Genomic DNA, 14,921 nt, shown 5'->3' on the forward strand with positions numbered 1-14,921 from the left:
CGTACAGGAAGAGGCCCTTTCTGCACTCACCGTGGTTTGAGTGTCTCACGCAGTCCCGCAGCACGGCGCTGAACTGCCTCTGAGCTTCTGGCTCCGGAAAGCAATAGTAGCTGTGTCGGGCGAAGGGCTGCCACAGGTAAACTGGGAACTCCCTTGGCAGCTGAACGAAGGCTTGAGCGACCTCCTTCTCACTCGTCCCTACACAAAACACACATCTCCGTTTGAGATCTGCAGATGTCTTGCGGGGGTTTGGCTCTTTTCCTCTGCTATGACAGAGAGAACAGACCTTTGCTAGCAGGGAAACACGAGACATGAAAAAACCAAGTCTCCTTCCTGATCCAAGTGATTGGGCACAGAGGGCAGGGGGATGCAGCTGGGATGGGCAAGCTCAGCAGGTGCCAACCACCTCTCTACGTTATACCATAGCAACTTGATGTCCTCTTTTTTTGTATTCAAGGTGGCCATAAACTACACATTTTTGGTAAAATTAAAAGAAAACTATTTCATTGGATTGTAGCTGCTAGGGAAAAGGTTTTCATGGCAATTAAGTAAGTTAGTGGGCAGCTCTCGTCTCTTCCACATAGACACCATATAGGAGCACATAGTCTTCCATGTAGAAACGAACTGCATTAAACCATGTAGGAACAGCAGCAGTTTCTCTGTCTCCAGGGTTTCCAAACACAACTGCAAAAGGGCCTTATGAACTGTCACTTGAAGGTGAAGCAAAGAGAGGATTAAATATCTCCAGTTTCCATCTGCCCTGAACCACTGTGCACAGGGGATGCTGTACAACACCACTTAGGGATGACCAAACCCAATCTTGTCTCAATGCCATGCATCAAGAGCCCAGACGCAAGAGGTTCATCTTGGAGGGTCTTCAGCATCGCACAAAAGGGGAGAAGGGCCATAAAAGACTAACTGAGCCACTCTTTGTGAAGGAAGAGCCATGGGGAGCCTGCAAGAGGCCCTGGGCTGCTCCACGTCGCTCAACCCCAACTCCTGCGGAGCTGCAGTTGACACATGGAGGACACCTCCAGGCACCGCTGCCCCATGCTACCTTCTGGCCACCCTACGCCTTGGGAAAGGAGTGTAAGGACACCTCCCAACAGTCATAACTTTAAGTGGTATGAGACAGGACTTAAAAAAAAGTCCTTGTCTACATGTTGCCCTTATCCGTTTCCTTATGTGGCATCCCATTTTCCAAATCCTCTGCAACATGAGATGAGATCTGCTCCCTTAAAGCCTGAATTTTCTCCATCTTTGTGGAGTGGGGTGGGGGCAGGCAGAACCACAGCAGTTCCCGTCCCAGAAACAACAAATTCAGCAGCAGCAACTTTCCTGCCCTCTCTGTGGGACTTATTATCAACTGTGAGTCAACACAGGCAGCTGGCATCTAAAAATGGAAACAAATAAACCAGGAATATTAACAAAGCCCAGGAACAATGGTGGTGTGGTTCCTGCCCTGCTTCTGCACAGCTTCCAGCGGCTTTGTGCCGGGATGCTGGGAAAAAAAAGGGAGCAGCATTTCTCTGAACATTAGCTTATAGCATCTTCTGTGTATGTCCACTCTGGAGCTGTGCTTTGACTTAGAAAAAGGGCTGCCTGCATCTTCTGTTGCCCTGTTCTAAAGTCTAGCCTGAAAGACTGCCCAGAAGAGGTCTGTGTAGCAAACAGAGCCTGGGGTTTGGCAGTTCAGCTTCGAGCCGGGCTTACCAGCAGTATCTGGAAAATGTTTATCAGACAGCAAATTGTAATCTTCTTCTGAAGTCAGTACTTTGCCTCCTGCAGGAAGAACATGGTATTTAGGGCTGGCTCCTTTCTGGTAGGCCTGGAAAATCAAGAGAGAGGGAGTCAAACAGCGATTTAAGGAGAGGGAAAACATAAAGCACACAACTCATTTACAAAGCTAATGCATGGGGATATTCCCCAAAAGGAATTTTTTTTTTGTCAGGCTGAATTTTGGATATATTCCCTGGAAACGTCAAATCTAAAACATGGTTAAATGTAAAAAACATATTTAAAGATATTGTCTCAGTGCTTACGAGCTGTGATGAACAGTCAGGGACAGGAGGGAGGGGAAAGGATGGGATTTTCTTCTAAGCCCTATTTGTTTAATTTGTCAGCCAGGACTAGTTTGACTACGGCAGCTGCCAAATTAAAAGCTTCACTGTAGTCAACTTGAAGCCACCCAAGAATTGCTACTTAAAACCCAACTGCAGAAGCACGGGGATGTATTACAACGACATACAGGTAAGAAGCATTCTGTGATATGCAAAGGAAGGTTCAAAGCGCTGTTAAAATGATTTGCTAATTCTTGCAAACGTGTATGGCCAATGCAAGGCACTTGGTTGTACCCATGGAGCTTCCAGCCATCTCCGCAAGGCTGCAGCTGCCTTGCCGAGAACAACATTTCATCTAGTGTTGCCAAAAGAAAGGCGGCAGCAGTGGCCAATTCACTTGATATCAGTTTCTTTGGGACCGTAGAAGAACGTAAGAAGAAGCAGCATTTACCTCTTTAGTCTCAAAGCAATCCACAGTGTAGTCGTTTTTGATAACGACGTATCTGTCCTTCCACTTCTTCAGATCGTCAGCAAAATGTAGCAGCTCTGCCTCATATAAGACCGCCCCAGCTTCTGCCGGGGGCTAAAAAGACAATTTTCTAGATTTGAAATTACTCTGGATTACTGACCATTTTGAAGCTTTTATTTCTACGTTTCCATAAGACTGCTATGAGGGCTTTTGAGTCTTCAAATGCAATTTGGAGTCACAAACACCTCTCTGATTCGGGCAGATACTACATAATCAAATTCTTGTAGCCTGAGGTGAAGAGGCAGAGAGGAGCTCTGCCTTCCAAAAATACTTCCAGATTTCTGAGACATTCTTATTTACCTTTTGGTTGGCATGCTGAATGCAAGATGACTTGTAGTTCATTATCTCCCATTTCCCACTACATAACATCAATGAAAACACTTCATTGGTGCAGCAGAGTTTTATTATAAAATAGTAAATTATTTCCCATTTCTTTGTAACACTTTTGCACCTGTGCTCTTGTAACTGATGCATCTTTCTGAAAGACAAAGCTCTTCTATTATCCCACCTTTTACATCCTACCTCATTGCTTTACCCTATTCATTTCAAGAGCATTGGAAACCCATGATTTCCAATACGGCCGAAAAATTTAGATTTGTATCTTCTTAATATTGAAGGCTGGTTGTCTGCATTTTCCTCTTAATAAAGAGACTTTTGTCTCTTTTTTATCTCTCCTTCTCTAATAAAAACCAGCTCTCCATAGCTCACTTCACAGGGGGGATTATTGCCATCTTCTTTATGGAACCCGGTAGCCATGGCTGAAAGGGTTAATTATGTTTCCTACATAAATTTCTGCCCTGAATGTATGATCTCTGACCCAAGATTCTTGCAAAACCTTGCAATCAGCAGGAAGCAACTAGTTTTGTCGAAGCATCTAACTCTATCTTGATGAAATGCATGCTTTGTACTTGTGTCATGGTTCTTCTCATGCTACGATGAGACAACCAAACACAACCAAAACAAAGATGAATTTTCAAAAATAAACTTTAAACCTGCACCCGAATGCAACTTTTCCACCTAAAACCTAACTGAATCAAATCCAACATCTGCACTTGCAAATGTGTTGTGTACACTTGGGTTATATATAAGAAAGTATACGTGTAAAATGTCATAGATACACATTTATTATGTATTCAACTATCCAATATAAGAAGCTGAAAGAACACTTCTGTACTGTGCTTGTATATATAGAAGCATTTAAATAACTTTAAAAAATACTTTGAGCTTGACTTTTAGAAAACTTTGAGTATCTTTACCACCTATTAACTTTACTTGAGGGCATTCAACACTGGCAAAACCAAGAAAACCAGGCCCAGTTGGTAGCTGATATACTTCCAGCTCATGTTTTTCATACGTTATGACTACTAAATGTGTGATTTAAATAGTTAATGCATTAATTATTTCATGCAGGAAAGCAGAGCTGTATGGCAGCTTCAGGAGGGGGAAGGGCTTACATGCCCTCCTACCTTGGTTTTCAGGAACCGGGACTGGGGATCCCGGTGCTGCTCCAGCTCATCCTGCACGTGCTTGCAGAAAGCCACCGCGTACTGGCGTCTGTAGTGCGGGCTGAAGTTTTTGATGACGGCCTCTGTTTTTCCTGAAGCAGAAATAGAGATTTAATTGTATTTAATGTACATCGGCTCAGAAATTGTAATACAGAACCGAAGCTGTTATCACCAGCGACTCAAAATATTGCCCAAGCATACCAAAGGCCACTTGCTGCACAGCAGATCAGGAAACCCTCAGAGATGCATTCACCTGTTGTGATAACCAAGTACAGAGGGAATTTGTCCAGGTCTTAACGATATAGAGAAAACACTGGGGCTTGGACATTGTTTTTCCTTCTAAGAGTGGGAAAAACATACCCCAAATCCATTTCCCTAAGAAAAGATACTATCGGCTTCTCCCTAGGACATACTGCCACAGAGCCGTGGGTGTTCGAGAGCTGATAAGGTTTTCAAATAAACATATACACAAGTGATACTGGCTAGTGTTTAGCCATATTAGCCAATTTTATCACATAATCAGATTTTAAAGCTGAGTCAAAGCTCCTACAAAGGATGTTTTCTAGGCTTGGGCACTGCAGTCTCTTCTTTGTTTTAATGTAAACACATACTCAGTCATGCTGCAATAAACACTAATCTTGTATTGTCTTGCTATGATCAAGATCTCTTCAGTACCAATAACAGCAATAAACACACTGACAGTCTCATTTCTGGGTATCTTAAAGCAATTTACAAGTAATTAACTTATTAACCCTATCAAAGAAATAATAATGCTTTACAGACAGGGAAGTGAAGCTGAAAGTTAAAGCCATGTGCATGTATGTGACTCAAAGAGTCTGCAGCATTGCAAAAACCAAAACCTGGACTATGCTCTAGATAGCATCCAGACTGTCCTGGATACTGGAGAGATCCCTTTCTTCCTTGTATTAAGGAGCCCCATGACAAAGGTTTTTTTTCTGAGCATAAAACAGAGAAACATAATTTCATACCTCAAGCAATTTTGGTTCTTTTACAATTTTAATTTGTTCTGCCTGGGGGATAAAAAAACCCAAATTTTCTTTATAAGACAAAAAACCTGTAGTTCCTAAACTGTGATTTCTTGAAGCCTCTCATATACATGGGCTCCTAAGCCAGGACTGGCATTCAGCACTCCTGAAGGGCCAAACAGGGGAACCAGCAAGAAGCACTGTGGAAGTCCTGGAAAAGCTGAACCACCTGCATCCTGTAATGATGTTCCCCGATTGACAAACTCCTCTCAGCCACCCACCAGCACTACCACCAAAAGGGATTCACTGTGAGTTTTCATGATGTTTCTGTGGTTTATACAATGGGCTGCGACTCTGCAGCAGCTATGATGAAATCAGAGAGAGGTCTCAACAGATTTGCTCTTTTCATGCATAGAAGCGTAGTCCTTCTAAAGTAACCATGCAAAACTTCCTGCATTGCTACTGATTTATCGTCGTTTCTCACCAAAAAATGGGGTTTAAATGTCAGCGCAGTTCCCAGAATGTTCATGCCTTTTTTAATCTTAAATAATTTTAAATATGATTAAAGAAAGAGAAAAGCCATAGATCATTATGAGAGTAAGTGCATGGGATGCTTTCGTGTAGAAGATGCTATGGTCCAAGATCTACCACTTCTGGCCTTATTTCCATTTAAAATTCCATTTTAAAAACCCCAAATATGCGTGGCTGAGATTGCCATGGAAAAATAGGTAGTTTGCTAAGGAGTTCACAGAGATGGGCAATGGCAAAAGATTTTGTAAGGTGCTGATTTCAGGTCCAGTTCCCATTTGCTCCTAATGTGGGACATTACCAGGCTGTTAGAGGTAATTTCATCAATTCACACAGTTGCAGAATTTAATTACTCCATAACTTCCTGACAATTACATTTACAGTGCTGTAGCTATGTGGACGTGCACACAAAAGAAAAAGCTACACATCAGCTCCTCTGCTTCTGCAATTTTATTTTCAGTTTGATGCACAGAATTTGACGCATCTCTCAAGTTTAGGGACAATATTGACAGGACCTTTCATACCAGCTACTCCTGTGTAACCAGCTGTCCTTCTTAAGCATCAACGGGATCACTGCCTTCAATTAAAACTGAAAGCCCCTTTCCAATCCCACAACACCACCGGGTTACAAACCTGGCCCCCCCCTTCAAACCCTGCTTGGGTGCACAGAGGAGATGAGTCGGACGACTGATGCGTTTGCAGAGTCATTACACAAAGCTGGAGGGATGTCAGGAGGTCGGGTTAAGTTTTCAGGTGTGTAAGTTTTTCACATATTTACTTGTGGGACAGCACCAGGCGACAATCTGGACTCCAACCCTCCAGTTTTAAGAGACCAGATTTTTTTGAGACCTACCAATTATAGGATGTGCTTGCATAGAATAGCAGGATACCGGTGCTGCTAAAGCAGAAAATCCCTGCCCATCTGACAGCCTTTTAAAAACTAGCCTGCTTTGGGCAGAGGCATAAATTTATTCTCCAAATAAGGACAAAGCTTCCCAAAACCTTCTTTATAGCATTTTTTTTACTTCTGGTCCCAGCCAGCAGTAGGATGTCGTTGGCCCCGGCCCCAGTGGAGTTTCCTGCTCAGGCCACTGCCAGGGTTTGCCCCTGTTTTCCACCACAGTTTTTTCTTTTCCAGCTTGCAGTGGCCTCTTAATCTGTTACAGAGGGCTCCGGGACACTGGACCTCACTTGACTACTGCCTGCATCCTGCACTAAAAGTTTGTAGAGGAAGTGGGACAAAGAACAAAATTCTGGTGTTGGGAAAAAACCCCAACAATAGCAGGAAGTACCTGTAATTTTGGCAAAGTCTTTCAGTTATGGCTAAATGGGCTCAGAAATGTGATTCTTCAGTGTCAACATTTCTTAGATCAGCTTAAAGTATGACAAGCAAAAAGAAAGGAACTATGCAATTCATAATATATATAAGTGAGAAATATGACATCAATGTGATTTCTACGTGCAGAATATACTTACAATCAACCAAAACACAAATCGAGGAGCAAATGTTTCAGGCTGTTTATTCCCGTCTTTGTACTACTTGTTACAAAAGATCTCCATATTAAAAATACTACCCTTTCTTAAAATTAGAAGAAAAAGCTTTTTGAAGAGGTTGTGAGTGGCACTACACGAGGACCTGGCCTTGCACCTCTCAGCTCAACAGGAATTGCAATGCTACCTGCGGGTGGGAAGAGAAGCAGACAGACCCTTGATCTATTGTTCACCAATGGATCTTTAAACTCTTTTGGTTTACAGAAGATAAAAATATGCTATCTGAAAACAAACATGATGGGAACAGTCATGAGTAATACAAACTCTTCCCATGAAATGATAACATGGGGCAACCGGAGATAAAATACTCCAGGGCAGTTGAAAAATGAGTTCCCCTAATTCTTTTCCAAATTTAGTGTGGCTTGCTTAGTCAGAGCTGTTTATATGGAGCAAGGCCAATTTTCCCACTCGGTTGGTCTGGCAATGGTGCAGCTCCAGCCCATATAAATGTGATCTGAAACCCAGCAGCTAGATTGATGTTTATCCTAGGAGAAGACAAAATGTGACCATCTCCAGTAGAAACCTGCATGCAACCGAAATTACCAACAGTGAAAGACAACGGTGATAGAAGGATTTCTGCCAAATTAAGGTGGCAAGGGTCTGCACACACAGATGTTCCCCCTTTGTTGAGGGTTTAGATCCTGCTACTTTTCAAACGCTTCATGATGCACCTCCTCTTCTGCAGAACCACCCTTGATCACAAAAGTTGAGCATGAAGTTATGATACGTCTTTTAAGACTAAAACCAAATGTCATTGCACTGAGAAACAAGAAACATCTGCCAGTTGCCCCATTGGAAATCTGGAATCCCTGCCCCCCCCCCCCCCCCAACTTGTTTCTTCCTGCTTGTCCACTGCCTTTGACCTTTTTAACTCTGCGTCACCCATGCTGGATACTTGTACATAACTCCAAGTCATCAGACCCACAGCATGGCCTCAAATACCCGAATGTTTACTTTGTGTTTCACTGCTTTTATTGAAATAAACTGACATCCAACATTAAAAAATAAGGGCAGTCTTTGGCAAGTTCTCCCACGCATTTCTGCTGGTCTAGCTGGCTTTCAGCCTGGTGGGATAGCCATGCGCAGCCTGGCCATCTCGCCCTGCCATGCTCCTCCGCTCTCAACAATGTGTTACCAAGTGACCGGTACGGATGCAGGTCAGGAAAGTTCAGGAAAAAAGGTCAGAAAACAATAACTTCTCAGCTGGCATACAAGAGAGGCGCTGCTCACACTCACCAGACTTCAGCCATTTGGAAGTTCAGAAAAGAAAGAGGCAAGGACTCGCCATAAAAGCTGTTATCCCACTTAAATATTGGTGTTTGGTAGGAAGATGATGCTTCTAAAGGTAGCAAGACGTCCATGACCCTTCCTCTTCATAGCACAATTGCTTGCACTCACTCAGCAGCTTTTGAATGGGGTTTTCAAAAAATACCACAATCATGATACGAATCTCTTCGGGGATCTGGGGGATTTATCTTCTTAAACCATTTAAGCCCTTTGGAAAATATACTTTGTGCCCTGAGGGACATGAACTGCAAAAAAAGTAGATGATTTGCTGTATCAAAGCAAACCCTAGACAAAATAAAACCTAAAAGAAACAATAAGCATTATGCATGCTGAATGCCAGTACACCCAGCACTTCAAACAAGTGTGAAGTATTGAGACAGAACAGGAACAAATGGCTTTGTCCTTGTATTTCTTCCACAAGGCCACAAGCAAAGCCATCAGAAGTAAACAGAAAAAGATCAGTTCATCATACCCAAATGGTGCTTCACCAGCCAGGAGTGCAACCCACAACCAGGGACATGCTTTTAAACTATACCTACTGTGTGTGTTAACATTACTCAGCAAGTTCAGTACCGAGCTTTAAAATTACTACTATCCATCCATCCATCCATCCATCCATCTAGATATATCATCTTACTCTCATATCCCATCAGGGTAGCAGCAAAATGAGTTAACAAAATAATTTCTGTGTTCAACTCACGGGTCGACTTTCATCTGAAGTCCAAGATAAACGCAACCTTTGATGGAGATAAACGTCTAAAATTGGAGACGGTCTACTTGAGCCCTGTGAATCAGCAAAGCTGGATTTCAGTATTGGCAGCTCTGAAACAGGTTTGATGCTTGCTGTGAAGAGAGAGAAGCAGGCTCTGCTGCTTCTCCTGCAATACAGTGCATGAAAGCTGCTCTTCCTGAATTCACCCGTTCATTTCAAGCATCGTTATCACTTATTAAATGCATCTGGTAACCAGAAAACCTGTAAAAGCAATTCTCTTTGGCATATCCTCTCTATCAGTGCCCAGCACCTTCCAGTGCTACGGGACATGTAATAGTGCAGCAGAATTACCAGCAATTCTCTCTTTCCTACAGTTTTCTGTCGTGCACAGTACTTATGGTACCACCCAGAAACTGTTTAAATCCAAGTGCTCCCAGGCTTTATCCTACATGTACAGGGAGGCAATATAAAATACTCTGTTATTGAAAGCGTAGCTCAGTTTGATCTGTATTTATAGAAACAGTATTTTGATTATTTGTGAGTCATGACTTAATATCTGTTATGAAAAAAAGGGATGACAGACACAAATGCCATGTTCTGATGTGGCTGAATCATGTCCCCACAGGTTTGTTTGCACTCACTGAGCCAAACCAAGAAGCCCTCCGGTGGAGCTGCCCCTCCTCCCCATGCAGACATGCTGAAAAGCATGGTTTGCACCTGATAAAATATTGAAACCAATTATTTACTCTCAGCCTTGTTTTGTATTAATGGAGACTACTCTTATTAAAAACTTACAATGCTGTAACTACAGTGGGGTGCACACACGCCTAAATTATCCATCTGCAATGTGGACACTGAACTGCACTGGTAAAATTCCAATTAGTCACCCAAAACTCAATCCATGGAAGAGAATAATACCCATCACACCTCAGATGATCCTCTTCCTAAATCTCAGCATATAAGCACTTCTTGGGTGCTTAGCCATCTTCTGTATAGGATGAGTGGGGAAGTCGACGCTGTCTTGTGAAAAAATCAGATTTCCTAGCAAGTTTGCCAGCTGAGGCGATGGGTGTGGAATTTGTGCTCCACCAGAAGTGAAGCTTCTCTCTCAGGGCAAGCTAAACAAACACGTTTGTAAGTTCATATAAACTTGATCCACAGCAAAGGAGGAGCCAAAAATAACAGGCTCCATTCCAGCCTTGCAGATCTCCCTTTCTACAATTTTACTCGAGTACTTAGCTCTTCCTCAAGTGATCCACTAAACGAGGCTAAATTTTATACTGAGCTGCACAATTATCCCATATATTTCAATACGCTTATATACCTATAATGTTCTTCTCGGGCAACTTCATGAGCATCTCGTATTTCAGAGGGAGTAGACATACCTGAGTGAGACAGACCTCATACACTGTTAAAAAAAAAGCCTGTTTTCTTAAGAGTAGCTTGTGATTTAACTATAGATCCTGCTATTTTAAAATAATTCTGAATACTGCCTCATTATTAAAAAATGCAGAGCAAAACAGAGCACTAATCCTGCTTAAACACAGCCTGTCTCTTGGGTCAAACTCGGAGACTCATTCCTACAACCAGGTTTCCTTTCCCCTTTCCCCTTCCCTCCCAGACCAGGATCAAGAAAATTCTTCTTGGGAAATGCAGAGACAGGACCATCACACCTTTGATCTATGGTTAACCATCACTATCCTAACCGTGCATTGTCCATGCCTGCGCAAGCATCTGCTATAACCTGAAACTCTCTGGAGGATATCTCAATTGCAATCACGTTATTTCGACGCTACATCCTTTGCAAGAAGCACGCAATTCCCTCTGACTGCATGACATGTTGCCAGGGTATTTTATTTGAGACCAGCTGCTGCTAAGATGGAAATGCCCAGGGAAATGTATTTTAACATCAATCTGTGATTGCAGAGCAACAGGCTGGGGTGCAACATGTCTTGTGCACACTTGAAATGGAGAAGTAACAGAGACACAGATGGCTGAAGATGTGACTTGTAGCCGTCCGCGCACAATGTATTTCATTAGGACAACAGATATAAGCTTTATTGAGACTCTTCCACCATCGGGTACATCTGCTCCTTCAGCACATGCACTTCGTGGACACGTGCCAGCCCTGGGACACCTCTCCCTCCAGCTTCTTCATACCTTCTCCTGTATGTGTGTCATCTCTCATACTGGGGTAAACGGATGGACAACCTCTCCACCTGGAGATGTGTCCTGCACAAGCAGCTCCACCAGCATTGCAGAGGGGAGAGGCAGTAAACATCAGGAAACCATTGGCAGTGCTACTGCTCTCCTAAACATGTAGGCCTGGGGCAGTAGATAGGGAAGACAATAGGGAAGGATTTGAATTTTAACCTTGAAATGCCTGAATTGCAACTGGTGAGATCAGGCACTCCTGTACCCAACAGTGGGGGCCACCAGCTCTGCAACACCCCCGTCACCGCATCGGTATTTAGAGGAGAAACAAGATTTCACGAGTTGCCTTTGAACTTCTGTCAGATTAAAAAATCCTAATATTCACGAATTACATAAAGGCCAAAACTTGCGGTTAATCAAGCAGAAACAAGCCCAATGCGAGCCAAGGGTTTGATTAACACAGTGTCAGATAAGCTTATCCTTAAGGCTGCTGAAATTTATCCTTTATTGGTAATGGGGTTAGAAGCAGCAGCGCTCTGTCTAGAAACAATTACTTATGGTCAAATTCATCAACAATAAGGTCTGACAATCCTTTATTTATAAGCTTATTTCACAGCACCAGAAGAACTAGGGATTTAACAAAACAAATGAACCCAGTTTAGTTCCTGGGGGCCACAAGAAGCTAAACTATGCTCTGTATTACGTTAATTTGGTGAAGGTCAACGGTTTTCAAGTTTTTGGGTTTTTTTTTCAACACCATGAGCCACAAGCGGAGCCACTAATGGGGAAATGGACACCGAGCACGTCCTGAGCAGCTTTCTCCATTCTGGATCTCAGCATCACATTACACATTATGGTAGGTCATACAAGAATGTTTCTTGGGAACATTTAAACAGCTTTCTAAAAATGTAAGCCAATGCCTCATCACCCTTTAAATCAGGATGATGTATTCCCTCTTCCCTCCGTTTCGGGTGACAGGTGTTGCAGCCAGTTACTTCACTGCCCAACCATCCACAAAATAAAATAATGAAAACCATACAGATAACACATACAGATAATAGAAATAACCATCTTCATGATACTAGTTGAAGGTTTTTCTGAATATATATATACATATTTATACAGATACACACACCTGCACAAGATTAGTTCTGTGCAATGCCTGGAGTGTGCTCATATAGATCCAGGACATATTCTTACTCATTTATTTTTTCTTAATTATTTTGCCAAAATTATGCCATACTAGGCAGGTCTATTACAAAATTTCTCAAAGGCGTATATGACATTGTACATAGGTATGAGTACACACACACATCTTTCCAGGCAGGGCCTTATTTGTGCTGAGGTTACCTTACGTTAAAGTTCCCTTTATTCCCTTTACCCTATAACTCCTTTTACTACCAGTCTAGTGTAGGTCAATCCAGCTGGACTTCTCAGAGTACCGGGTTTCCCATGAAGACATCACTTTTAAGCACTGTAGCAGAAGGCTGTTAGCCCATGGTAATATTTTACTCCATTTCTTTTCAACAAACACACAAACCCCACAAAATGGAGAAGGGTTACGTGTTGGTAATGAGATGAGAACACGGGTACTGTCAGGTCCTCCTTCCTTGCAATTTTTCTCACCAAATCGTAAGGCATGCGATTCTCTTGGGCTCCCACATACACTGAAAATGAGTAAATGTCATGAATTGTAAAGGAAAATACTTCAGCTAGCCTATCTGCAAAAAAAGGTTAAAACCAAGATTAATCTCTAAACTAAATTAAACAGAGGCCTCAAAGTACAGCCATTTATTTTAAATGGCTTTCCAACACCACCACCACGTCTCTTAATTTTATGGCAGGAAATAATTTCACCCTCAGAGCTCCTCCTTGACATTTCGAACCCCAAAAGACCAACTGGGTAAATACACAGATTTTAACCCAAACAACTAGCACCACTCAGATTTCTGGAGTGCTGATCTATAGCCCAAGGCCATACACATGTCACCGGTATGCCAGCTGGGACCATTTTCCAATTTCATCTCTTTTTCTTAGCTTGTGCCAACACTGCCTTGCCTTGGTCCTCTGCGGGGCAGCAGCTGTGGAAGGACATTTGGAGGGGGACTGCAAGGAATGCAGACATCTTCTCCCTGGGAAGGCATTAGAGCAGCAGTCTCGGAGACGGTCTCCTTCCCATGTCCAGCTTATGAGCTTGCAAAACTCTTTTGCTCTTGCAATCTCTCAGGCAACATCCTCTTGTGGTCTTTTGGCACATTGCTTTCTTGGTAAATATGTATGTTTAAAATTGGATCTCTGCTACAGCATCCCAGGAAGTTCTTTTAAGTCAAAACCCCAGTGATACTTGTAACTTTATTAAGCAGAGGGGGGGAAAATAACAGACGTGTATTTCACGTAGCAAAGGAGACCGAAGTATTTATCCTTCTTAGATGTAGCTGACAACGTAGGTCTTTAGATGGACAAAGAGACAAGTCTTTGTGAAAACCAAGAATCAATTTTATTGCTCTTCCCCCTTTTTTAAAAAGGACAAACAAATTACTATATATATATCATTAAGCTTCTAATAAAACTTTATATTACAGGAAGAGGAATATGTAAAATGCAGTTCACATCCCAAGGAATTTTTTTACCCCACCTCCCACTTTACATTAAGCTTGCACAACAAAAGTGGGAAAATATTTCATTTGTAGTGCATTTATAGTCATTTGCTTCAGGTTCTCATTAATTTCATGCTATAATACTGCAAGATGAATGCAAGGAAATTTAACTGTTGGCACAGCAAAACATTATTGGGGAGAGGATGGGAGGACTCGCTTTATAAAACCTAGAAGTTTGAGTGAAGCATCATTTCAAAATCTCTTTAATATACATTTTGTTGTTACAAAGCATGGTGATACAATGGGATCATTTTCTGACACCACATGGGCTGCGTTGGCCATAAAGATGCTATCGTAAGAATTGTTCAGGGCTGGCACAACGTACAAGACAAAAATGTTGTTTCACAGCACTACGTCATAGGGTGCAATGTCATGATCCCAGCAGCTAGTCTGCGTGCTTGCCCTGGTAAAGCCAGAATTATTCACCATGACTTTGAGTAACCTGTTTTGCATAAGTATTAAACATACTGAAAAAATATTTCCATTGTATCATCCATCCATATGTACACCCAGCAGGTGCAGAACAGCAACCAGTGTGGACTAGTGGTTTTAAGCTGGGAAAATGAACCAGTAGACGAATGTTTCTTAGTTCTGGCATTTCTAAATGATTTTTCCTAATATATGGTTAATCTTTCTATGCCTTGGCTAAGCCAAACTAGACAAATTCTCCTTGCTGATAGTCTGTTCTCACGTTCAGAAAAATAAGATAATATCCTTAAACACTTTTGCTAAATCTTTAGAAATAAATGGATTAAAAATTATTGCATTTGCACTTTGCAAGAAATACTTCCAAGCATTAAAGGGTCTATATTCATGCAACTAAAAGTCTCCCCTTTTACAAAGAAACCCTTCTCTGCTTCTCTGTGGATGATAATATCTCCCAGCCAGCAAAACCACACTGTTCACTGAATTTTTAATTCTGCAGAAGAGACAGGGAGGAAGCGTTGGCGCC

The 14,921-nt window shown here is 42.2% G+C and overlaps 1 protein-coding gene across 1 annotated transcript in view; it reads right to left on the minus strand.

Moving 5' to 3' along the window:
* The window catches only part of NIBAN1 (niban apoptosis regulator 1), a 70,053-nt gene that overhangs the window by 35,562 nt on the left and 19,570 nt on the right, over positions 1-14,921 (minus strand). The window contains exons 2-5 of the mRNA XM_087733722.1: positions 4,056-4,186; positions 2,512-2,643; positions 1,714-1,828; positions 31-198 (exon numbers count right to left, since the gene is read on the minus strand). Of these exons, the coding sequence (XP_087589848.1) occupies positions 31-198; positions 1,714-1,828; positions 2,512-2,643; positions 4,056-4,186 (546 nt within the window). The remainder of the gene's footprint in view (positions 1-30; positions 199-1,713; positions 1,829-2,511; positions 2,644-4,055; positions 4,187-14,921) is intronic.

Source organism: Nipponia nippon, unplaced genomic scaffold (genome assembly GCF_047370975.1).
Source record: "Nipponia nippon isolate SJK-2023a ecotype South Korea unplaced genomic scaffold, ASM4737097v1 scaffold_5, whole genome shotgun sequence".
In the NCBI taxonomy this organism is placed as follows: Eukaryota; Metazoa; Chordata; class Aves; order Pelecaniformes; family Threskiornithidae; genus Nipponia; species Nipponia nippon.